The sequence below is a fragment of the Hemiscyllium ocellatum genome, chromosome 9 (assembly GCF_020745735.1).
Source record: "Hemiscyllium ocellatum isolate sHemOce1 chromosome 9, sHemOce1.pat.X.cur, whole genome shotgun sequence".
Classification (NCBI taxonomy): Eukaryota; Metazoa; Chordata; class Chondrichthyes; order Orectolobiformes; family Hemiscylliidae; genus Hemiscyllium; species Hemiscyllium ocellatum.
Genome location: NC_083409.1, coordinates 70,099,906 through 70,127,200, shown reverse-complemented (window position 1 = coordinate 70,127,200; position 27,295 = coordinate 70,099,906). Strand labels below are relative to the sequence as shown.

Genomic DNA, 27,295 nt, shown 5'->3' with positions numbered 1-27,295 from the left:
TAAGTGCAAAACCTTCATTTACGTACCAATACATTTTCCATGACAATGCTAATAAGAGATTGAAAAATATGTGATTTATGTCAGGAACGTAACAAAGGACAGTCAGAAAATACTGAACCAAATTTTTACTTTAACACTATTTAGACATTATCGTCTACTCAACCATGTTCATTATTAGAAAGAAAAAAGCTGTATTTGATAATTAGCAACTCAAATCATAGCATAAGCAATTTATTCATTTAACAAAACAGAGTTGCTGTTTTATGTAGTCTCTACCAATTAAAAAGCATGGACAGACCTTAATTTTGAAGCATAAGGATACGACTGAATTTCTAAAGACTGGTATTTGCCAAGGACAAGGCTTCCTTTGTGTATTTCTAGTGATAATTACAGCTGTTTTATTATCTTCTAGATGATCAAGAAACCTCGTGAGAAAGATCTGCAAGATAATTCTTTTGAAGACACTGATGAGCTTATTATGTCAGAACCAGCTGGCAGACAACTCTCCCCTACCATGACTTCAATGAACTATTTAACAACCTCATCCTTCCAGAAACAAAGCCCTGTGTTAAATCGATTATCTCTTCGAGAAAGGTATTTATTCATTCTTTTCTTTTAAATCCATGCACATTTCAGACCATTGATGTATATATTTATGTCTGTTCATGTATTGTATATGTATGTAAATGCACCTTTTTAAGGTTGATGAATAACGTTTATACATTCTGGTGAGTTAATACTTCTGGTCTGGTCATTCCCTTTGATTGTGCAGGTTAGACATTTTTTATTCATTCACAAGATGTGAGCATCGTGCCCATGCCAGAACTCATTGCCATCCTTAATTACACAGAGAGCAGTTAAGCAACCACATTGCTTTGGGTCTAGAGTCACATGTAGGCAAGACTGGGTAAGGATAATAGTTTCCTTCCCTAAAGAACATTAATGAATCAGATGGATTTTTACAATAATTAACAGAGGGTTCATGGTCGTTATTAAACCCTTAATTCCAGATGGTTTTAAAAGTGAATTCAAATTCAAAGCTGCCATGGTGGGATTGAAATTTAGAGCACTACCTGGGTCTCTGGATTATTGGTCTCGTGACAATATGACCAGGCCATTATCCTCCACGAAACTAGTACCATCACACCTTATCTTCGGTCATTAATTGAATCAATTCTTGATTCTTTCGTTCAAATTAAGGAAAACCTCGCTTTTGCATTGGAGCTATATTTTCAGCACTGTGCTTAATGTTTCAGTTATAAAATGTTGTTACCTGTGAAACACTGCTATGATGCTACTGATGCTATTTTCATAACTCAACACTATAGTCAATGTTTTTCTTAAACTCGGACAAATTAGCATATGTTCACCAGCAGGAAGCAGTGCTATTTAAAGCAATAATGAAATATTCTCAGAAGCTGCTAAATGGTTTTTAATGAGAGTTAATAGAAGTATTTGGTCATCTATCCTGTCGTTTAAATTTAGGTGAAAGTGAGGACTGCAGATGCTAGAGAGTCAGAGTCAAAAAGGGTGGTGCTGGAAGCACACAGCAGGTCAGGCAGCAGCTGAGGAACAGGAGAGTCGACATTTGGGGCATAAGGCACAAGTGAGGACTGCAGATGCTAGAAATCAAAGTCTAGATTAGAATGGTGCTGGAAAAGCACAGCAGGTCAGGCAACATCCGAGGTGCAGGAAAATCGATGTTTTGGGCAAAAGCCTTTTATCAGGAATTCGGGGCATAAGCCCTTCGTAAGGAATTCCTGATGAAGGCCTTATGCCTGAAATGTTGACTCTCCTGCTCCTCAAATACTTTGCTTTTCCAGCACCACCCTTTCTGACTCTCCTATTTAAATTTGCTGAAGTATGCAATGAGTCATGTGGCTTATGTTGAAGGCCATAGTTCTGCCTTCCAAGGTTCTGCTCAGATCACTTGCTCCTTGTCAATAATGCATTAGTTTCTATTTCACTTGGCGTGCAATTTGATCCCATGGTTCCTATATCCTGTGTGTAACCTGCAACGTATGAACACAGTGCAAATAACAAATCCTTAGTTCCATACAAAATGACATTGAACAAATTATAGAAGTGCTTCAACAATGCACCCAATTCTGAACTACACAGAGGGAGTCCTCCATTACTCACCAGACTGTATGTTATGATTTGTTATGGATGTATAAAATGTGCAGCAGACTTAGGTTAGCACAAACTTGGCCACCCATTATGTGCCAAGCTACTGAGGCAAAGGAGTAAAAAGAGGACTTGGGTGGTGAGAGGAAGATAGATGAGGAACACAACTAACACATCTCTGAATCAGTTAAACAGTTCCTGATTAGTTTGTTTGATTGCAATATCAGTGAATGTAACCCCAATTCTCTCATCAACTACAATCTCAACCTTACCTTCCCTCTGTTACTGACTATCCTCATGCTTAGTTGGCCACAGTCCTGAAATAAAAGCTAACATAAAACAAAAGTTCCAAACCTACTTTATCAATCAAACCATTCAATATTTCATACAAAGTCTAATTTTAACCTGTACATTTGCTTAGTGACTTTCTTCCAAGTGCTTTTACATATCCAGGTGCTCCTGCACCGTGACACCCCAATGGCTACAGCATGGCTGGTGTAAAGCTGTTAATATTCAGTGTGGGAGACTGCAGGATATCCTCAAGTAGAATTTGGTTTGCACTATCTCAGCATGATCTGCAGTCTGGTCTGATAGATATCTACAAAGCTTTGGCAGATTGGCAGTGGTAAGAGGATAAATGTTGTCCATAAAACTGAAAAATCACATGATGGAGAAGCAGAAGTAAGCTATTCAGGCCATTGAGTTTGCTCCATCATTTAATAAGATCATAGCTGATTTGAAAACCTTCAACTCCTCCTACCAAGTAGACTAACATGTAGTCCTCTATTGAACATCTTCTAGAAATCCAAATGCATTCCATCCACTGCATTCCCTTTACCTATTCTGCCTGTTTACCTCTTCAAAGAACTCTAATGAATTTTTCATGCATAATTTCCCCGCCATGAAGCCATGTTGACTTTGCTTGATCATACTATGTATTTCTAAATGCTCTGTTATTACACCCTTTATAATAGATTTTAACATTTTGCCGATAACTGATATCAGGATAATTGGCCTACAGTTATCTGTTTTTGTCTCCTTCCCATTTTCAATAAAGGTACTACGTTGGCAGTTTTCCAATCATCCAGCACTTTTCCAATTTTTGGACAATTACAACCCATGCATCAGCCATCTCTGTAGCTATTTCTTTAAATATCCTGGGACGCATCCTTCAGGTCTCATCAACCTTTAGCACCATTAATTTTCCGAGCAATTTTTCTTTAGTGATAATTATTATATTCATTTCCTTTCCTTCTTTCAGCCCTAATTATTTAATATTTTTTGGAATGCTATTAGTGTCTTCTTTCATAAAGATTGATGCAAAGTAGTTATTCAACTCTGCTATTATTTTCTGTTTCATCAGTATTATTTCCTCAGCCTCGTTCTCACAATGCCTATGTTCATTTTGGCCTCTCTCTATGTCTTATTATATATTTAAATAAACCCTTGTCCTTCAGGAAGCAAAAGCAATTTAATGTTCTGTGGAGCATTGCTACTTCCTTGGGACAGTGCCTCAACAGTCCTTCGAAATCTCCTCAAGCACATTTTGTCGTTTTGCTGAGAGATCATTCATGTCATCTTGAGGGCTGGTGTCATAGACATGATATTAGCAGTCTGAGCTTGTCTGACAATAGGCTTGACAATAAGCATATCCTACAATCTCAGTCTGAAACCTGCCTTGCAACATTGAGATCTTACTTGGCTTCTGTTTGTGATGTAGTCGAAACTGAGAAATTGGCTTCCAGATGCTGCATTTTGAACACCACTGAAAAGAATGGACACCTAGCTCTGCACAAATCTTCATACCATGTTGACTACCAGATTCCTTCGCAATGCTTGACAATGACCAGAAGTTCTGGTAGACTGGAGAATATATCAACTGTCTCTGTATTTATCCCTTCTCCTGTATGCTGCTCCATCAAAATTCCGCTTAGTACAATTGACCAACTGTGCAGCTTAGCAGTAATATCTTTTGTTCTGCTTTTGTTCATTTGAAACTTTGGATAACCTTTTCCCACTCTTGCTGATATTGATCTGCTGCATGAGTGATACCAGAGCACTATATATTGTCTCCACAACAGACCAGGTAGTTCAAAGAATTGTTATGACACATAGAGAAGCTTTTCAGCTTATATTTGACATGACAAATTGTAGCCTCTACAAAAGCTAATTTAACATGAAATGTTAAACATGTTGGTTTTGTCATGAGAACCACGTATTTGATTAGGTAGTTTGCTGGCATTAAGAAGCTGTCTTCGTGTAACATATGTCTGAAGTATCACAGTGTTTAAAATCTGACAATCAATCCTAGAGTATCCTTCAATTAACTGTACCTGAATGCTAACTGATAGTCATTCAATTGCTATTTAGTAACACTCCATTATCACTGATGTTAAGTTCATCAGTGACAGCAATTTTGAGATTGTGTATAAAAAAACTAAAATGAAAATTTGGGCAGTAATTTGCTTCAGTCTTGCTGTGTCTGAAATGAAAAGCAAGGTTTTCAATACATATGTTTTCAGTAAGAAGTATATCAACATGAGATTCTAAACTCAGGGGTCATGAATGTCATTTTTTTAAAAATTGATTTGTGACCTGTTTCACAGCTCCTATATTGATTGCAGACCATACATTTAGAAATTGCATTTCTTTTCCAAGAAATTGTTATTGATTCAGTTCTTTATGGGTCACTACGGCAAGGGTTTTAACCAAATGTTCCTCAGATGGATCCAGGAATCATTTAATTGACATGTTTTTCAAGCTTGGTGCCCAATTTTCCAATGTTCATGAGCTGATATTCATCATTAAAAAATAAAAATTTTTCCTAAGACCATACTGCAAAATCATCTGATATTTCTACTAATTCAAAATCTTTTACTCCAATGTAATCTGATCAACATAGAAAACTATAGCTTAGAAATAAACATCAATTTCCTAGGACAGTTTACAAATACACAATTAGAGTTAGATGATTTTCACCCTCCTGTTTTACAATGTCAACAGTTCTGCATTGATTTGTAAACGTGGTCTTTGATAGTAGTGGTCACAATGTCTCAACTTTTAACCTGAGTTTTATATTGGGTTTTATACTTGAGTATTATACTTAGTTCCAATTTTTTCTGATGGAAAGAATGTTATTTGGAGAAAATAATTGAACTCAATACATTGATCTATGAATGTTTACAGAAAATAAACAGCCTCAGTATGTGTGTGGTACCTTTTGTATGTAATATCAATATAATTATTGCCTGAATACAAAATAACAGTTGTTGAGTACTACTGAAAGAAAATATATTTTGTCAAAGTCTCTACTCTTCCACTCAGGAGAACTTGAGTGACTGTATTTTTTTTGCCTACAAATACAGAACCTTGTGACTGTATTTTTTTTGCCTACAAACATAAAGGCCATGCATGTGTGTGCAGCGTCCTGTACACACAAGTACTCCACACCTCAAAACCAACTAGCAATCTAAATTATGTCAACATACTTCACTGCACTTTCAGTAATATTTAACAAATTTTATCTAGTTGTGAAATCGCACGAGATGTTGGACACTATTATTAGTTTTGCAAGCATGGGCAAGCATAGTTTCTTGCTTGTTGCAAACAGCCAATCTCCGGATACAACGCATCATCCTCTGCCACTTCTGCCACCTACAGTCAGATCCCACCACAAGAGATACATTTCCCTCTCCAACCCTATCAGCCTTCCTTCCATGACTCCCTCATTAGGTCCATGCCCCCCACCAATCCACCCTCCACTCTGGCACCTTTCCGTACCACCGTAAGAGGTGTAAAACTTGCATCCACACCCCCTGCCTCACCTCTATCCAAGGTGCCAAAGGATCCTCCCACATCCAGGAGAGATTTGCTTGCACATCCAAACACTTCATCTACTAACTTGCCAACTTGCAGAATGTTTCAGAGAACATATCTGGGATACTCACACCAAACAACCCCACCGGCCCATGGCTGACCACTTCAATTCCACTTCCCAATCGGCCAAGGACATGTAAGTCCTGGCCCTCCTCCCCTGCCAAATCCTAGCCACCCGACACCTGGAGGAAGAATGCCTCATCTTCCACCTTGCGACCCTCCAACCACAAGGCATCAATGTTGATTTCACCAGTTTCCTCATTTCCCCTCCGCCCACGTTATCCCAAATCCAACCCTCCAACTCAGCACCGTCCATCTTCCTTCCCACCTATTCATTCCACCTTCAACATCACCCCCACCAGCATCTACCTATCACCTTCCAAGCTACCTATCCCCCTCTTATTTATCTCTGGGCACCCCCCAACACAACCACCACATTCCTGATGAAGGGCTATTGCTCGAAATGTCAGCTCTCCTGCTCCTCGGATGCTGCCTGACCAGCTGTGCTTTTCCATCGCACATCTTTTGATTACTAAGTACAGCTCAAGCAAGAGAAGGGGTGTTTAAAAGAGACAATTCAGAGGACAAGGAAGGCAAGCCTACTAAATGTCTTCTTAGCCACCCTATCTATATTTGACACAAAATTCAAAGAATTATATCCCTGAACCCCTTGGTCTCTCTGTTCTACAACACTACCCAAGACCCTACTTTCAACTGTATAAGTCCTGCCTTTGTTTGTTTACCAAAATGCAATACCTCACCTTTATCCAAATTAAACTCCATTTGCCACTCTTCACTCCATTGACCCAGTTGATCAAGATCTCTTTGTAACCATAGATAACCTTCTTCACTGTCCACTATGCTACCAACTTTGGTGTCATCTACAAACTTATTAACCAGGCCTTCTATATTCTCATAAAAATAATTTATGTAAATCACAAACAAAAGTGGAACCAGTGCCAATTTCTGCGGAACACTGCTGATCACAGGCCTCCAGTCCGAAAAACAACTCCACCATCACTCTCTGTCTCCTGCCATTATGCCAATTTTGTATCCAGTTGAGAAGCTCACTGAGTCCCATATGATCGAACTTTATGAATTTGTTTACCACGCGAAATCTCATCAAAGACTTTACCTCAGCCCAAGTGAACAATATCTACCGCTCTGCCTTCATTAGTCTTCCTCATAAAAATTAATCAAGTTTGTAAGACACGATTTTCTTCACACAAAAGCATGTTGACTATCCATAATCATTCCTTACCTCCCCAAATGCATACAAATCCTATCTTTCAGAATCACTTCCAACAACTTATCCACCATCAAAATCAGACTCATAGGTCTATTGTTCCCAGGCTTCTCCTTACATCCCTTCTTAAACAAAGCCACAACACTAGCCACTCTCCAGTCATCTGGCAACTTCACCTGTAGTTATAAATGATTCAAATATTTCTGCAAGAGGTCCCACAATTTCTTCCCTAACTTCCCACAATGTTCTGGGATGCACTGGATCAGGTCCCAGAGATTTATCCATCTTTATATTTTCTAAGACCTCCAGCACTTCCTCTTCTGTAAGGTGAACATTAATATTTATTTTCCTGAGTTCTTCCCAACTTAGAGAGTAAGGCCGTAAAGATGGAAATAAATACGGGTGCAAACATGTCTTTGATTCCCGAATGAATATTTAGGGCAAAGCTAAAGGCACTGCTATTGAAGTTTGCCAGGATTAAGGAAATAAATGGAACAGGTGATGCCACTGAAAGGCTATGTACTAGTAAAAGTATAGCTAAATGACCAGTATGCTTAAACTGTCTCTGGACATAGTGAAAGAGACTCTTATGCATAAGTCAGGTTAAAGAAATCAAAGTTAAATTTTGGCATGGTTAATAGGCTGGCAGACTCAAGGGTATAAGCAAAAGGAACCCAAAAGGGTTTTTTCATGCAGAGAGTGGTGTGTGCTTGGAATAAGCTGCGAGGAAGTGATGGAGGTTAGTACGATTACAACATTTCAAAAGCATCTAGATGGCTATATGAATAGGAAGGGTTTAGAGGGATATGGGCCAAATGCTGGCAACTGGAACTACATTAATTTAGGATATCTGGTCAGCATGGATGAGTTGGACTGAAGGATTTGTTTCCATACTGTACGTCTCTATAACTCTATGTCTTCAAGGGAACCCTGGAGAAATGAACTGTTGAAGCATGAGGCTCATCCAAGAAGCCTGAAGGCACATCCAGTATCATATACCATGCATCCTAAGGTGGAGACCGAACTTGAATGGCTGGTGAACCTGAAAGCATTGGCATCAGTAACCACCAGTGAATGGGCCACTCCAATCATCCCAGTCCTAAAAACAGAAGGCGTGTTGAGGATTTGTGGTTACTTTAAGGTCACAGTCAACCCAGTCCTGTGTGCAGATCAATACCTACTCCCACACATTGAAGACTTGTTCACTGGAAGGCTGAGGGAAAGAAATGCTCAAAAATTGATATATTGCAGGCCTACTTGAAGATGGTGTCTGTGAAGTCCCAGCACCTCTGACAATAGTGATACTCGGGGACTGTTCCGCTACAAGTGACTGCCTTTTGGCTTCATATCAGTGCCAGCTCTAATCCAGAGGGCCATAGATCAAAGTTTGAGTGGATTGCCAAGTATCCAGTGTTGTCTGGATGATATTTTGGTTGCTGGATCCTCTGAAGAGGAGCATTTGAAAAACCTGGAAGAAACCCTAAGCAGGTTGCAGCAACATGGCCTACAAGTAAAAGTGAGAAATGTGAGTCCTTAAAGACTCCATAGAGTTCCTGGGCCATGTAATTGATTGCAAGGAACTACACAAGGCACCCAAGAAGATCGAGGCTTTCATGAAGGCTCCCAGACCAGAGAATGTGTCTCAACTGAGAATCTTCTTGGGATTTCTAAATTACTATGGCAAGAATTGGTTGCTGGGAAAACGGTGGTATGGAAATGGACCCAGGAATATGAGAAAGCTTACCAGGAGGTGAAGCAAGCCTTAAAAAGGTCAGAAGTATTGACACCTTTTGACTCAAAGTTGGCACGGCAGTTGGTGTTAAGGGGTTTTGCGCTGTGCTGTCACACATCTTGCTGAATGGAGAGCGTGTCAGAGTGAAGTGATTGAGTGCAGATCACCTTCTGTATTGAATCAGTGATGTTAATCATCTACTAACAATTGAACTGACTTTGCTGAAAGTTTGTTATTTAGGTGGGGTGCAAAAGTGAAGACAACATCTTACAATTCATTGTATCAAAAAAACAGGTTAGATGTTATCCTATATTCTTTACAACTTCAGCAAGCATCTGGAAAAGTGTCCAGGTAATATCTGCTGACATTTTAGAGCAGCTACTATGTAGATAAGTTATATTAGTGTACAGTTTGCCATTCAACTAAGATAATACATAAAATGGAGAGTATTTCCTTTTTTTCACTCAGATGAAAAACTAAAAGACAAAATCATATCAACTCAATGCTATGTGGATACTTATATCTGCAGGCAAATGAATAGCAGTACCACTGACTGCTGCTGCTTAAACCGACATTGCTGTCATGGTATGTCGTGTTTCTCAGTCTTGTGCTATTGTCACACATTGACAGTAGTTCACCTGAAATATATCTCTATCATCGGAGATCCAAATGCATGTAGGTTGACTTTCTGCTGCCCTCCACTTTGCCCTGTAGACGAAATCACAATAGCTTTTCAGCTGTTGAAATGGCCTAAATGCTGACATTTTATTTATCAATGTTACGTCTCAGAGTTCCTTTTCGCTCTTACAATTTCAAGCAGCTCTTCCTTTGCCCTATAGTTCATATGTGGATTTCGTAAGTGACAACCATAGTTTTGAGCTTATGTTTTTAAAAGATGTATGAGTTTCATCCGTCCAAAATCATTTTCTGAATTTGGTTGAGTTATGTAATAAATTTGCCATAGATTCTTTCACAAAATAAAATAATTTTCTCAGGTTTATCCCTTATGCATTCTGATTCATTTTGGCACATACAATCATAGAGTCAGAGAGATGTCCAGCACGGAAACAACTTATCCATGCCAACCAGCTGTCTGAAAATAAACTCATACATTTGCCAGCACTTGGCCCATCTTCCTCTAAACACTTCCTATTCATATACCCATTGAGATTCCGTTTAAATGTTGTAATTGTATCAGCCTCTACCACTTTCTCTGGCAGCTCAATCCATCCTTACGCCACCCTCTGCATGAAAACATTGCTCCTTAAGTCCCATTTAAATTTTTCCCCTCTCAGCCTAAACCTTTGCCCTCTAGTTCTGGACCCCCCCACCCCACCCTGGGGAAAAGATCTTGTCTATTTACCCTATCCATGCCTCTCATGATTTTATCAACCTCTATAAGTCTCCAATGCTCCAGGAAAAACAGCCTCAGCCTATCCATGTAGCGCAAACCGTCCAACTCTGCCAGCATCCTTGTCAATCTTTTCTGAAACCTTTCAAGTTTCACAACATCTTTCCAATAGAAGGGAGATCAGAATTGCAGGCAATATTTCAATAGTGGTCTAACCTGGACAGCTGAAAATGGGAAGAAGGGCTCATGCCCGAAACGTTGATCCTCCTGCTCCTTGGATGCTGCCTGACGTGCTGCGCTTTTCCAGCAAACAATTTTCAGCTCTGATCTCCAGCATCTGCAGTCCTCACTTTCTCCTCTAACCTGTACAGCGGCAACATGACCTCCCAACTCTTATACTCGATGCTCTGAGCCATAAAGAAAAGCATACCAAACGCCTTCTTCGCTATCTTATATACCAGCAACTCTACTTTCAAGGAACTACAAACCTGCACACCAATGTCTGTATGTTCAGCAACACCCCCCGGGAACTTACCATTCAATGTATAAGCCCTGCCCTGATTTGCCTTTCTGTAGTGCAGCTTCTCACATTTATCTAAACTAAACTTCATTTGCAACTCCTCGGCCCAGTGGCCCACCTGATCAAGATCTAGTTGCACTCTGAGATAACCTTCTTCACTGTTCACTACACCTCCAATTTTGATATCATCTGCAAACATTCTAACTATGCTTCCTATGTTCACATCCAAATCATTTATACAAATGACAAAAAGCTGTGCACCCAGCATCAATCCTTGTGGCACCCCACTGGTGACAGGCCTCCAGGATGAAAGGCAACCCTCCACCACTGCCGTCTGTCTTCTGCCTTCGAACCAGTTCTGTATCCAAATGGCTAGTTTTCCCTGCATTCCATGTGAGCTAAGCTTGCTCACCCAGTCTCCCATGAGAAACCTTGTCGAACACCTTACTGAAGTCCATGTAGATCGTGTCCAGTGCTCTGCCCTCATCAATCCTCTTCATGACTTCCTCGAAAAACTCAATTAAGTTAGTGAGACATGATTTCCCATGCACAAAGCCATGTTGACTGTCCCTAATCAGTCCTTGCTTTTTCCAAATACATGTAAATCCTGTCCCTATGGGCTCCCTCCAACAACTTGCCTACCACTGATGTCAGGCTCATTGGTCTACTGTTCCCAGGCTTTTCCTTACCACCTTTCTTAAATATTGGCACCACATTAGCCAACCTCCAGTTTTCCAGCACCTCACCTGTGACTATTGATCCAAATATCTCAGCAAGTGGCCCAGCAATCACTTCCCTAGCTTCCCACAGATTTCTCGGGTATACCTGATCAGGTCCTGGGGACGTTATGCTTTTTAAGACATCCAGCATCTTCTCCTCTGTAATATGGACATTTTTCAAGATGTCACCATCTATTTCCTCACATTTTATGTGTTCCATGTCCTTTTCCACAGTAAACACTGATGCAAAATACTCATTTAATATCTCCCCCATCTCCTGGGGTTCCACATTCCAGCTGCCTTGCTAATCTTTGAGGGGCCCGATTCTCTTCCGAGTTGCCCTTTTGTCCTTAATGTATTTATAAAATCCTTTTGGATTCTCCTTAACCCTATTTGCCAAGGCTATTTAATATCCCCTTTTTGCCCTCCTGATTTTCCTCTTAAGTATGCTGCTTTGCCTTTACACTCTTCTAAGTATTCACGTTGACATTTGTACAGTTACTTAAATAAAATGATGTCATGTTGAGTGAACTTTATTTCAAATAAAATCAGAAATTGCTGGAAAAATCTTTTTCTCACTGCAATCAGTTCTGAAGAAGAGACACCAGTCCCAAAATGTTGACTCTGCTTCCTGTCCACAGATGCTGCCAGACCTCTGAGATTTTCCAGCAATTTCTGATTCTATTTTTGTTTCTGATCTCCATCAACCACAATTCTTTGTTTTTTATTTCAAACAAAGCTTGTTTAAGATGAACAAATACCTATTGAAGATACCTAGTTTTATCAGGTGTAGCTATATAGTCCTGTGTTTTTGTGTTCATTGCATTCTATTTGGGACAACACCTCTATATTAATTAACTATAATTTCTGTAAATTCTCTTCGAAAAATGTGTTTAAATTAATCTTTTATTGATGATTCAATATATTTTGTAAATCCATCTCATCTTCTCTTCAATTTTGTACTCAGTTGGGAGTTATGCTACTTATGCCATCTGGCCAGTGTTTGCATCTCCTTAGAACACATGGGTTCTCTTTCATGATGGTAGACAGAAAGGACTTGAGGCCAGAGCTTAAATATGGAACACAAAAAGTGATGAACAGGCAAACTGCAAACTCTCCTTTCACATTTTCTCATGCATCTCCAAGAGTAGAGCCCTGGAGATCAGTCATTGATTCTAGATTCCTAGACAACAGCAGGTGCAGACAACCCTAGGACTAATCGAAATGTCACAATGACTTTGAGCATCTCATTTTCATCAAATAAAGTGGCAATGCATTTGCTCTATGCAATAGCGCAGACTAGTGGGTAAGAATGGCAAATGGCTGAATTCTCTATTTGTTGATTCAAAATCATTGTTGCAAGGATTTATTGTTCTATGAAATACAATGGATGAGTGAGAAAAATATTAGATGCAAATGAATTAGCTATATGCTATTTGAAATTCAATAGGAAATGAGCAATCGCACACCCATAATACAACTTGAATGTTCACAGAAAAAAATTTGGCTGGATTTCAGACACTTGTTTTCAACAAATGCCATTCACGTTTGCTTCCAAAAGAAAAATGGTTCAGTGTTTCTTGATCTAAAGGTTATTGGATGCAGGAGACATTTCATGCATCTAATCATTCATAGAAACAGAAAGTGCCAGAGAAACCCAGCAATTCTGGCACCATCAATGGATAGAGAAACAGAGTAACATTTCAATTCCAGTGTAGCTGTTCTTCAGTACTCAGAATCAAACATGAATGTTTGGATTCAATATGGAGCATTTTGTTAGCAACAGTTAAGCTTCCACTGCAGTAACTTGCCAATGAATCCTTTTATTTTCATTCATGGTATATGAACATCATTAACGTGGCCACCATTTGTTGTCATTTCTAATTACCCTCCAAAAGTGGATGATGATAACCTCAAACCCCTACATTCTGTATGGCGCAGTACTATTAGAAAAGGAGATCCAGGAACTTGGTGCATCAAAGAGAAGGGACAATGATACATTTCATATTCAAGTTGGTTTGAAACTTAAAGGGGAATTGCAAGCAGTAGCATTCCAATATGTTTGCTTACTTTTACTTCCAGATGATTGGTGTTGAGAGTTAGAAGTGTTGTCAAATGAATTTTAGCAAGTTACTGCAGTGTGTCTTTTAGAGGTACATTAGCGGGTAGCACGGTAGCTTAGTGGTTAGCACTGCTGCCTCACAGTGCCAGGGACTCGGGTTCAATTCCCTGCCTCAGGTGACTGACTGTGTGGAGTTTGCACATTCTCCCTGTGTCTGCATGGTTTTCTGCCAGGTGATCCGGTTTTCTCTCACAGGTGAATTGCCCATAGTGTTTGGTGCATTAGTCAGGGGTAAATGTCAGGAAACAGGTCTGAGTGGGTTACTCATTGGAGGGTCGGTGTGGACTTGTTAGGCCAACCAAATGGCCTGTTTCCATGCTGTAGGGAATCTAATCTACAGTGCCTTGTGCATTGATGGTGGATAGATTAAGTGCTTAAGGATGTTGATGAGGTGCCAGTCAAGTGGATTGCTTTGTTCTGGATAGATACTTCTTGAGTGTTATTGAAACTGTATTCTTCCAAGAAGCTGGATAACATTCCATTACACTCCTGAATTGTGGCTTGTAGCTGGTGGACAGGCTTTGGAGAGTCAGGAGGTGGGTTACCAGCCACAGTACCTTAGCCTCTGACCTGCTGTTGTAGCAAGATTCAACAACCTGTTAACTTTCTGGTCATTGTTTATGACCAGGATACTGATAGTGGGAATTCAGTGGTGGTGATGTAATTGATTGACAAATAACAGGATTGAATTCTCTCTTTTTTTGAAGATGGTCATTACCTGGTGCTGTTACTATTCAGTTATCAGCCTAAGTCAGAATGTTTTCCAGGTTTTGCTGTATATGGAAACCATATATGTAGAGTCATGAGTGGTATGGAGTGCTGAATATCAGCAAATATTTCAATTTCTGAACTCAAGCTGGGAGGATAGTCATTGATGAAGCATCTGAAGATGGTTGAACCTGAAACACTATCTCAGGAGCTTTTGCAGTGACATTCTGGAGTTGAATTGGATAACCTCCAATAGCAACAACTGTCTTCTTTTATGCTAACCATGACTCCAACCAAATGGAAGTTTTTCTCTCAATCTTTCTGGAGATCGTGGATGTCTCACTTATTCAAATGTCAGGAGTGGTCACTCCCACCTGAGAAATGTTCACAATCAACCAAGTGCATTCATGACTGAACAGAAAAATAACACTGTTTTCATTATCCCTTCACTAAGCCGCAAATAATTCATATTTTGCCCGAATAAAGAACAAAATTAAACTGAAATTAATAATTTAATTATCCAAATGATCATGCCATTCTGCAAGCAATTAATTAAGTCATCCATTAAAATATTTTTATATAATTTGATTTAGTCATTATATGTTGGTATTTTGAGGATTAAAATGGGATTTCCTGTATTGTTGCAGTTTTGAATCTGCCTACCACACAGGTGTTAAAGACAAACATTATGATTGAGAACATTCTGTTACAAAGGCAATTACTAGTGTACCACTTAAACTGAGTTTGTATAATGAAGCTTATGTAGTTAACACTGGTATTGGTTTAGACTGTTAAAATATTTTTTCTCCTTTTCTAGTCCACCAAAGATCTACTCACAGCTGCATATTGGGCATTTATGATATTAGCAAGACCACACAATGACAACTTACCTTTTATCAATACTTTAAGTAAAACATGTGATAGGAAGTTACCCCTTTGTTTTATATATGAGAAGAAAATTGTTTTATGAAATGTCAAGATGTAATGTAAGCCTTTTATCAGCGAAATTTATGAAGCTGAGCACAATGTGCTCAATGTCAAAGTCATTTTTTGAGGATCTTAATTCACAAATTTAGTCATCAGAAAAAGTCAAAAATCGCAGTGTTATGAACCAGACCAGACCGCTTCAAAATATTTTAAGAAGGTAGCCTAGGCTCTAACTTTCTCTTACTTTAAAAGTAGATGTGAGTGGGTGTTCCAGATTTGATGCAACTGGTCAAACCACTCGACGTTATTTAAACATATAGTTAAAATATAAACAAAAGAAAGAGGAATTTGAAATAACTTAACTGTTGGAAAAATTAACTGAATAATATATACAGAACCTAGTACTAATTAACTATTCCAATATAGCAACATACCATAAATACACCTTGGCGAAAAGGTTAATTCAGACACAGATTCTTAGGTGCAGTTTTCAAATCTAGGAGGGAACAACATCAAGAGAGGTTTCAGCGAAAGTCACAGTTGGGAATCATTTGCTGAAGCTTGCAACCCTTCTGGGACCCAAACAGCCTCTATTGCTCCAGCTAAAAAAAAATGAGAACGCCTGATCTGGGGGACACTGGCCACTCTCCTTCCATTATTAAATCTGTTTTTAAAAAACATAAAGGCCACTTAAATTCTTGTCTTAGGCTGCTCCATTAGTCACTTCTGCACCTCTGCCTTTACAACCTCTCTTCAAAAACACATGACAAGATAATCTTTTAAAGTGACAGTATTGTCACGATTGTAAAATAAACATTGGTGTCTAGCTTTACTCAGGTTCTTTTTGAGCAAGTTTGAAACACATATCTCTAAAATTTCTCAATTTTGTGGAATGCTAGTTTAGCATAAAGTGACAGAACACAATTCCTCATAAAGCAGATGTAACGCTATGCAACATAGACAGTATTTTAGCAGACATTTCAACTTCAGTGGATTGAACATAGTCCTTGCTGAATTCATCATCCAAACACACGTTCTGTAGATAAGTAGGTAGCTTCTAAAGAGAGAATTCTAATTTTTCTTATTCTTAGAATTTGAGATTTAAGTTTCCTGTAATGTTTGCTACGTGTGTGTGTGTGTGTGTGTGTGTGTGTGTGTGTGTGTAAATAAATTTGAAGGATAGATCTTTGAGAACTTTGTGATGTCTTCCTACAGTTCAGTGACCTGTTGATACTCAAGGCTGAATTGCCGTCAGAAGACAGGTAGCTAATTCATAGGAATCAAAGGCCTTTTGTCCAAAGATGACAGAAAAATTCCAAAATTAGAGACTAGACCAGGTTCCTGGAGTTGATCTCCTGCTGGAAAATCAGGAACTTGTCCTTCAGACAGGCTTTGGGGTCCTCCCTGCTTGTTTGGCCAGAACTGCAGTGGTAATTCTCTTTAAAAGGGATTATATTTTTAAATTAAAAATGTAGAAAATTTCATAGATGAACCCTCAAGGTGCTAGCATCCCCTCTATCTTGCCTAAACTGCAGGATGCTGTTTATTCAAGTTAAAAGGCTCTCAGCTTCAAGAGGCTATTCAGCACTCTACGTTGTGCTGTGTCAGTCCTCTGCCACTAAATGAACAATTTGGGAAAAATCACCGTCAAGAATCTGTTCTTGACTTAGTATGGATTGTCATCCCCAACTTGTAAACTGAAAATCCGGTCCTTTTTGCCTAATAAATTAGGTGAACATTTGCCACTTAGACAAGATGTGTGTAATTTCAGTATAATGGAAGTAGGGCTGCAGGAGCTAATTCTGCATGAAGAAAACATAATTGCCTTAAAAGAATTATAAGGGGCCCACAAAGTGTTACATCCAGGCAACAACTGATGCAAGAGATGGAATAGTTATGGCTGCAGAAATCCTGCATGGCAGCAATTTCACATAAAATGTAACAATTTTGCAAATTACGCTGATTGCGCGTTGGTGTATTTAAACTGAATAATTATTTAAATCCTAGCATTTGCTATTTTTCCAATTTTGGACAAAGCTCCACCCAGAACCCAGATTACCTGTATTAACTGGACACATTGAAACTCCTGGGGCTTGGATTATTCAAATTCCTACCCTTGATGTTATGATATTTCAATTTTTATGAAGAGTATTTTGTGCATTATGTGAAATTTTATTGAACATTATGGCCTTAATAAGTTTTTTTTTGCTGGGTAGTGTATCATTTTTTGATATTTTATTCATGCCAGTACTTTCTTTCACATTTCTTGGTTGCTACTGTTAAGTAAGAAACACCATTCCAAGTAGCGAGAATAAGAATTCCTTTGTTATCCCAATATTACTGTATGGTCCAGAGAGGGAAGTCATAAGAAATGCCTCATGAGACCAATTTCATCTCCCGTGTCACAAATCCAGAATCAGTATTTTTAGAATCGGATAGACATATCAAATGAAATGGGAAGTAACCAATATGCATTGAGTGCACAAAGCCTCAAATGCCTAAATTATTTGACCAAGTTGAAAGACTAAGTCAATGCCTTTTAGGAGAATGCAGGGTTTTTTTTTTCAGGTATTAGCTGTTAGCCCCACTAAGAAACTCCGTAACCACTGAAGAACACCTGTTTTCTGCCATCTATCTCTGTACTTTAGAAAGTATGCCATGCTATTTGTGGACAATGAAGAATTATGTGTAAAAGAATAATGATACTTCAAGTGCAACCTCCATAAAAGTGTGACACTTCACAATTTAAATTTGTAATTGGTTGATGGACTGCAGAAAATATGAACAAAATTGTGTGCAGTTATTTGCACCTTCTCCCATATAACTGCCTCCTTGTGTACAACTTCGATCTTTTCCTATTGAAAGGTGACTTTCAGCTACAAATATGGGTACCCTTCTATAGCTTCTGTGCTATAATCCAATCCAAGCCCATTTTTGCCACTATTGAAATATCAGAACCAAGTGCGTAGCACAAGATCATGATCAAATCTCAAATGGAGATACAAGAATATTTTTCAGAAAGCATGCTTGTTTATTTAATTGTTCCTCTTTCCAAGGTATGAGCTTAAGTCTTATTATTTTTATGTATCATTTACATATCAGTGCAAAGACAGTGCTGTGTTTGTGAAATAAAAAACTGACGCTTTTATCTTGACAGAAACATGGCTTAAATTTAACAGATTCCTTTCTCCTCATTGCATTTTGACATTTTGAAAGGGAGTCTGAGGTCACACATAAGTGCCCTTGGAAGAAGATGAAGTGCAGAAAAACATGTTAGTCAAACACTCTGTGCATCCTGTCTTTGGGCAATCTTGTCATGGGCGGATAAGGATTGGTTCAGCTACACACCCAATATCAGAAAGTAGCCAATTAGTGAAAGTAACTGGCACCTGGGGCTAAAACAAGGATACTGCCAGGATCTCCCTTGCAGCAGACTATTTCCATGATGCAGATAACGCCCAACAGAGGCCAGGCCTTAATTGGCACCTCCAGTAAGATTATGGAGGTGGCCAGGCATTAATCTTTGGTCCCAGTCTCAGAAAATCTCCAAAGGATAAAATTCCCCCATCTTAACTCTGAACACCTTTTCATGAGTGCAAGATTTGCTCTTGTTACTAATGCTGCAAATAAATATAAATGCTTTATATAATTTAGATTTTATCCAGGATCCTTTGGGCCAACAAAATGGGAAGAAATTCATCAGCGAGTTCTAAAAGTTTTGAAGTCAAACAGCGCAAGACAAAGACTGGATTTTGTAAGTACAATAAAAAATTGATTTCTATTATCTTAAAAAACATGAATGAAAAAAATCCACCAGGAACTTGAACCTGAAGTCACATAAGAGTGTTCAGTATTCCTACAACAAAAATGAAGGCAAAGCAAAATATTTGAATTTAAATTTCAACAATCAAAGTATTACTATATATATTAGCTCCTTATATATTACTGTTGTAGCTTCTATATCCTACTGTACTGCTTATTGCCATATACCATACAGAAGGTAGGAAGAAATTGATGTATTAACTCTCAGGGTCCACTGGGAGCTGGACAGAGGCAGGTGCGGAGTGGGTGAAAATAATGTAGTCCTGGGTGCCAGTTGTTTCCAGTGTCAGTAAATTTCATCAGGATTCGTTTTGCTTCCTTTATATCACAGAGGTGCAGGAAAGTCTAAACAAGAAGGAGTCCTGGTGAAACCCCTTAGAATAGAATCCCTACAGTGTGGAAACAGGCCATTTGGCCCAATAAGTCCCTTTGAAGAGTAACCCACTCAGACTCATTCCCCTACCCTATTACTGTACATTTACCTAATAACCCATGCATGTCTGAACACCACTGGCAACTTAGCACGGCCAATTCACCTAATCTGCACATCTTTGTGTGTGGGAGGAAACCGTAGCACCTGGAGGAAACCCATACAGACAGGGGGAAAGTGTGTCAACTTAACACAGTCGCCTGACACTGGAGTCAAACCTGAGTCTGTTGCACCGTGAGGCAGCAGTGCTAACCACTGAGCCACCGTGCCCACCCATGGATGGAGTCATAGAGATGTACAGCATGGAAACAGACCCTTCGGGCCAACCCGTCCACGCTGACCAGATATCCCAGCCCAATCTAGTCCCACCTTCCAGCACCCGGCCCATATCCCTCCAAACACTTCCTATTCCTATACCCATCCAAATGTCTCTTAAATGTTGCAATTGTACCAGCCTCCACCACATCCTCTGGCAGCTCATTCCATAGACGTACTACCCTCTGCATGAAAAAGTTGCCCCTTAGGTCTCTTTTATATCTTTCTCCTCTCACCCTAAACCTATGCCCTCTAGTTCTGGACTCTCCGACCCAAGGGAAAAGACTTTGTCTATTTATCCTATCCATTGCCCTCATAATTTTGTAGACCTCGATAAGGTCACCCCTCAGCCTCTGATGCTCCAGGGAAAACAGCCCCAGCCTGTTCAGCCTCTCCCTGTAGCTCAGATTCTCCAACCCTGGCAACATCCTTGTAAATCTTTTCTGAACCCTTTCAAGTTTCACAACATCTTTCCGATAGGAAGGAGACCAGAACTGCATGCAATATTCCAACAGTGGCCTAACCAATGTCTTGTACAGCCGCAACATGACCTCCCAACTCCTGTACTCAATACTCTGACCAATAAAGGAAAGCATACCAAATGCCTTCTTCACTATCCTATCTACCTGCGACTCCACTTTCAAGGATCTATGAACCTGCACTCCAAGATCTCTTTGTTCAGCAACACTCCCTAGGACCTTACCATTGAGTGTATAAGTCCTGCTAAGATTTGCTTTCCCAAAATGCAGCACCTCGCATTTATCTGAATTAAACTCCATCTGCCACTTCTCAGCCCATTGGCCCATCTGGTCAAGATCCTTATGTAATCTGAGGTAACCCTCTTCACTGTCCCCTACACCTCCAATTTTGGTGTCATCTGCAAACTTATTAACTGTACCTCTTATGCTCGCATCCAAATCATTTATGTAAATGACAAAAAGTAGAGGACCCAGCACCAATCCTTGTGGCACTCCACTTGTCACAGGCCTCCAGTCTGAAAAACAACCCTCCACCACCACCCTCTGTCTTCTATCTTTGAGCCAGTTCTGTATCCAAATGGCTAGTTATCCCTGTATTCCATGAAATCTAACCTTGTTAATCAGTCTCCCATGGGAACCTTGTCAAACGCTTTACTGAAGTCCATATAGATCACATCTACTGCTCTGCCCTCATCAATCTTATTTGTTACTTCATCAAAAAGCTCAATCAAGTTTGTGAGACATGATTTCCCACGCACAAAGCCATGTTGACTATCCCGAATCAGTCCTTGCTTTTCCAAATACATGTACATCCTGACCCTCAGGGTTCCCTCCAACAACTTGCCCACCACCGAGGTCAGGCTCACTGGTCTATAGTTCCCTGGCTTGTCTTTACCACCCTTCTTAAACAGTGGCACCACGTTTGCCAACCTCCAGTCTTCCGGCACCTCACCTGTGACTATCGATGATACAAATATCTCAGCAAGAGGCCCAGCAATCACTTCTCTAGCTTCCTACAGAGTTCTCGGGTACACCTGATCAGGTCCTGGGGACTTTAACCATTTCAAGACATCCAGCACTTCCTCCTCTGTAATCTGGACATTGTGCAAGATGTCACCATCTATTTCCCTACAGCTTATATCTTCCATATCCTTTTCCACAGTAAATACTGATGCAAAATATTCATTTAGTATCTCCCCCATTTTCTGTGGCTCCACACAAAGGCCGCTTTGCTGATCTTTGAGGGGCCCTATTCTCTCCCTAGTTACCCTTTTGTCCTTAATATATTTGTAAAACCCCTTTGGATTCTCCTTAATTGTATTTGCCAACGCTATCTCATGTGTCCGTTTTGCCATCCTGATTTCCCTCATAAGTATACTCCTACTTTATTTATACTCTCCTAAGGATTCACTCAATCTATCCTGTCTGTACCTGACATATGCTTCCTTCTTTTTCTTAACCAAACCCTCAATTTCTTTAGTCATCCAGCATTCCCTATAGTTACCAGCCTTCCCTTTCACCCTGACAGGAATATACTTTCTCTGGATTCTTGTTATCTCATTTCTGAAGGCTTCCCAATTTCCAGCCGTCCCTTTATCTGCGAACATCTGCCTCCAATCAGCTGTTGAAAGTTCTTGCCTAATACCGTCAAAATTGGCCTTCTCCAATTTAGAACTTCAACTTTTAGATTTGGTCTATCCTTTTCCATCACTATTTTAAAACAAATAGAATTATGGTCACTGGCCCCAAAGTGCTCCCCCACTGACACCTCAGTCACCTGCCCTGCATTATTTCCCAAGAGTAGGTCAAGTTTTACACCTTCTCCAGTAGGTACATCCACACACTGAATCAGAAAATTGTCTTGTATACACTTAAGAAATTCCTCTCCATCTAAACCTTTTGACACTATGGCAGTCCCAGTTGATGTTTGAAAAGTTAAAATCCTGTACCATAACCACCCTATTATTCTTACATTAACCACAGCAATTAAGATTGGTAAAGGATTAAGGTGGTATGATGGCTCAGTGGTTAGCACTGCTGCCTCAGAGCACCAGAGACACGGATTTGATTGCAGCCTCAGGTGACGGTGTGGAGCTTCCACATTCTCCCTGTGTCTGTGTGGGTTTTCAGTTTCCTCCATAGTATGAAGATGTGCAGGTTAGGTGGATTGGCTATGGGAAATGCAGGTTTACAGGGATAAGGTAAGGGGATCCTGTGATTCTAAAAAAAACATTGAGAGCTCCTTAAGAAAAAAAAAATCTCATTCTAAAATGGGCACAATGGCTGTGCACTAGATATGGGGCAAACCAAGAGCATGAGGTCGGCACTCATTGCAGAACCAGATGTGGTCAACCTAGACAACTTATGTATCCAGTGCACAGTTTCCTCAGCCATTGGAATACAGCTATTAGTAAAATGTACAGCAATGCAGGAAGGAGGTGCTCTCTGTGCTCGAGGATAAGTGCCAATATCTTGTCTCTGAGACCTCACAAGGGTCATCGCTCATTTGAATTTTGCCATTGTGCTCATTGGCCACAACTCTCACAATTGCATGCATCATGTTTGCACAACAACTGTCACTTACTTACCCAACACATTCTCAACAACTGTCACTTACTAACCCATCCCATTGTCTACGTTTCCTACTCACTCAGGGCCCGTGCATTGCTACTAACTGCTCTTTCATCCTCTGTCATCATACTCCCTTAGTCATATTGTAAGAAACGTTACCCCATGACCAGGATGAGAAGGATAAATCCAGTGGGGTCAGTGGACATCATATTCCTTACTCCTTCTGAGGAGAAAGTACGTGATTTAACCAGAGAACAGCAGAATACTTGTCTGGTATCAGGGTGACATCAGTGGCAAACCACCCCAATAAGCTTCATTGTGGTGAGCTGGACAGTACTGCGCTGTTCCCTTGCTAACATCAGTGCTAACGCATTCATAATGTGCACAAGCTTTCACCACTTTTTGCACAGCTAACTCACTCTATTGTTGCGACACGACAGTGAACCCCTCTACTAATTAAACCAAACACCTAGAAAAGCTCACCTTGACATGTATCCTGTCAAAGTGTGAGTGAAGACAACTCCCAAATTCTACTATTTAAAGAAAAAAATCAATGTATTCTTTAACTCTCAAAGTGACCATTAAACAACAACTATTTGCAACTCGGAGCCTCCTATCTCTTAAATGCTTGTGATCTGCCTCCCACTCTATAGAAATATATTGCTCCCATAAAAATCTGTATTAAAATTATATCAACTCAAGTTCAAAACCACACAGCAGCTGTCGTCGTTGATATCTGTCTTCCTCTGGCGGAAGATTTCCCTGGGTCATCTTCGATCTTTTGCTGCAAAGATGTTTCATATGATAAAGTTACCTTCGTTAGAGAGTGTTTTGAATGGCAGTCTCTCTCTAGATGGCAGTAACTCTCCGTCTAACTTTTAAAATTTTTGCTTCCTTATACTCCAACATCAGATCGTCTCATTGGCTCGAGGTTGGCAAAAACAATAAATTCAAAATCAATTGGGTTTTAGTATCCTGGGGCATAATTTAATCTGATTGGTTAAATTTAAATTGTTGTCAAAATAGCAACCAAACCTCAAGGGTTGTGTTTCACAGCCAAATTTTACATATTTTCAATTTTCTAGTACACTCTGATACTGCTAGTTGGTCATCTGAGAGATAGAATTAATCTGCACATGGAGAGGCAGGGATTGATGATGAACATGGTTTTGTTGGGCTGATCAATAGCAAATGAAATTCAATCAGGATAAGTCTGATGCTCTTGGGCTTGACAAATAAGGCAAGACAATACATGGTGAAAGATTAGACTTCATGGGAAGCACCATAGATCAGAGATGTGCAAGTCCACCAGTCCGTTAAAATAGCATAACACGAAGATAAAATGGTTAAGAACACACATGAAATATTTGCCTTTATTATTTACGGCACAGTAGAGTTTAAGAGCAGGAATTTATGCTGAAACTGTGTAAAATGTTGGTTATGAGGGGCACTGATAGAGTAGACAGAGAAGAACTTTTACCTTTCAATGAGAAGCAATGTCCAGTTGGCATTGTTTTAAGAAAAGAGACAGGGGTTTAGTGGAGGTATGAGAAATAATATTTTCACTCAGCAGGTGGTGAAAAGCTAGAAGTTACTGTATGTAAGAGTCATAGAGGCAAAAATCTTCATAACATTTAATAAGTATTTGGATGTGCATGTGCAATGCCAAGACATACAAGGCTATAGACGAAGTGCAGGAAAATGAGATTAGAACAGTCAGGTGGTTGTTTTTCATTGGTGCAGCCTTCAAGGGCTGAAGGGTCTTTTTATGTGTTGGAGACATAAATGACTCTATTTCCACATATGCCATGTGCTTTAATATTGCCATCCAATCTCCTGTGGGGACTTTGTCAAAAGTGTTCTGAAAATTCAAATATATTACATCCCTTGATCCCTTTGCCAGTTTTGTTAGTAACATCCTTGAAAAATTCCAACAGATTTGTTAAACAGGGCTTCCCATTTGCAAACTATGCTGACTGTACTCAATCAGATAATGTTATCCAAGTGTCCGTTTATCATTCCTTTATTATAGATTCTAGCATTTTCCCTGCTACTGATCTAAGGCTGATCGATCTGCAGTTCCCTATTATTCCCTAGACCCTTTCTTAATTGTGAAGTGAATTACAAGTTTCAAATCTGCCAGAATCATTCCAGAAACTAAGGAATTTTGGAAGATAATTGCTAATATACCAACTATCTCTACAGTCACCTCCTTCAATATTCTGTGATATAGACTATTAGGCCCTGGAAATTAACAACCTTCAAACCATTTTTTTTTCAGTACAACCTTTTTACTAATAATAATTTCCTTCAACTCCTCATTCTCTCTGTAGTCATTTGGATTTCTAGTTCTGGGAGACTTCTGTTTCTTCCTCAATAAAAACAGACACAAATTATTCATTTAGCTTCTCTGCCATTTCTCTGTTCCCCATTATAAATTCTCCTGACTCTGCTTTTAATGGACCCCTATTTAACTTCGGCAAATGTTTCCTTTCTATGTATCTGGAAAATCTATTACAGAATGATTTAATGTATTTTGCTAAGTTGTATTCATGTTTAGTTCTTCCCTACTGGACTACACCTCCTCCCATCCTGCCTCCTTTAAAAAGACTATCCCTCATTCCCAATTCTTCCTTCTTCACCGCATCTGCTCCCAAGAAGACCAGTTCCACCACAGAACACACCAGATGGCCTCCTTCTTCAAAGACTGCAATTTTCCCAGCACGTGGTTGATGACGCCCTCCAGTGCATCTCATCCACTTCTCGAACCTCTGCCCTCGAACCCCACCCCTCCAACCGCAACAAGGACAGAACCCCCGGTCCTCACCTCCCACCCCCCCAATCTCTGTATACATTGCATTGTTCTCCTCTATTTCCACTGCCTATAAACGGACCCCTCCACCAGACACGTAATTTCCTTACTACTCCTATCTGCTTTCCGTAAAGACCATTCCCTTCGCAACACTCTTGTCAGGTCCATCCCCCACCCCACCAACCAACCCACCCTCTCCTCCCGGCACCTTCCCCTGCCACTACAGGAATTGCAAAACCTGCACCCACATGAATCCCCACACCTCCGTCCAAGGCTCCAAAGGAGCCTTCCACATCCATCAGAGCTTTATCTGCTCTTCCACACGTAATTTACCGTATCTATTGCTCCCGATGTGGTTTCCTCTACATCAGGGATACAGGACGCCTACTTGCAGAGTGTTTCAGTGAACATCTCCGGGACACCCACAGAAACCAATCCCATCACCCTGTGGTTGAATACTTTAACTGCCCCTCCCACTCCACTAAGGGCATGTAAGTACTGGGCCTCCTCCATCGCCCATCCTAATCACCCAACACCTGGAGGAAGAATGCCTCATCTTCCACTTTGGGGACCCTCCAACCACATGGGAGCAATGTGGATTTCACCAGTTTCCTCATTTCCCCTCTCTCCACCTTATCCCAGTTCCAACCTTCCAGCCGCCCTCCTGACCTGTCTTACCTGTTCATCTTCCTTCGCTATTATCAGTTCCACCCTCAGTATCACCATTACCCCCACCTCCATCTCTGTATCACACTCTCAGCAACCTTCCCCCCATCCCCACCCTCCTCCCATTTATCCCTCCACCCCCTCGGCTCACAAGCCTCTTTTCTGATGAAGGGCTCTTGCCCGAAATGGCTATTCTCCTGTTCCTTGGATGCTGTCTGAACTACTGTGCATGTCCAAAACCACACACTTGACTCTGATCTCCAGCATCTGCAGTCCTCACTTTCTCCCCTACCTTTTCATTGTCCTCCTTTACTGTGTTCTAAAACTTCCCAATCTTCAGATCTTTTGCTATCTGTAGTAACTTTATAAACCTTTTCTTTTAATATTATGCAACTTGCTTTGTCAGCAACAGTTGACTGACCTTTTTTTTGAATTTTTGTACCACAATAGAATGTATAGATGTTTTAAGCTGTAAGTCATTAACTGTCCATTGCCTATGGACAGTCATACCTTATAATTTATTTTTTGAGTCTAACTGCCATCTTGTGTCCCATGCTTTCATAATTTCCCTTATTCACATTTAACACCCTTGCTCAGATTGAACTACCTGATGTTTAAACATAATGTAAATTATATAGTTAAAAATCACACAACACCAGGTTATAGTCCAACAGGTTTATTTGGAAGCACTAGCTTTCAGAGTGCCGCTCCTTCATCAGGTGGTTGTGGAGTATAAGATTGTAAGACACAGTATTTATAGAAAAAGTTTACAATGTGATGTAACTGAAATTATGTAATGACAAAGACCTGTATTGTTTGTTGAGTCTCATTTTTTAGAATGACCATGTTGATTTCAGTTCTTTCATATTTAA

General features: G+C 39.9%; 1 protein-coding gene across 1 annotated transcript in view; it reads left to right on the top strand.

Annotated features, from left to right (window-relative positions):
- spata6 (spermatogenesis associated 6) overlaps positions 1 to 27,295 on the top strand; it is a 97,027-nt gene that overhangs the window by 64,044 nt on the left and 5,688 nt on the right. Inside the window, exons 10-11 of the mRNA XM_060829817.1 lie at positions 413 to 594; positions 18,983 to 19,082. Coding sequence (XP_060685800.1) covers positions 413 to 594; positions 18,983 to 19,082 — 282 coding nt within the window. The remainder of the gene's footprint in view (positions 1 to 412; positions 595 to 18,982; positions 19,083 to 27,295) is intronic.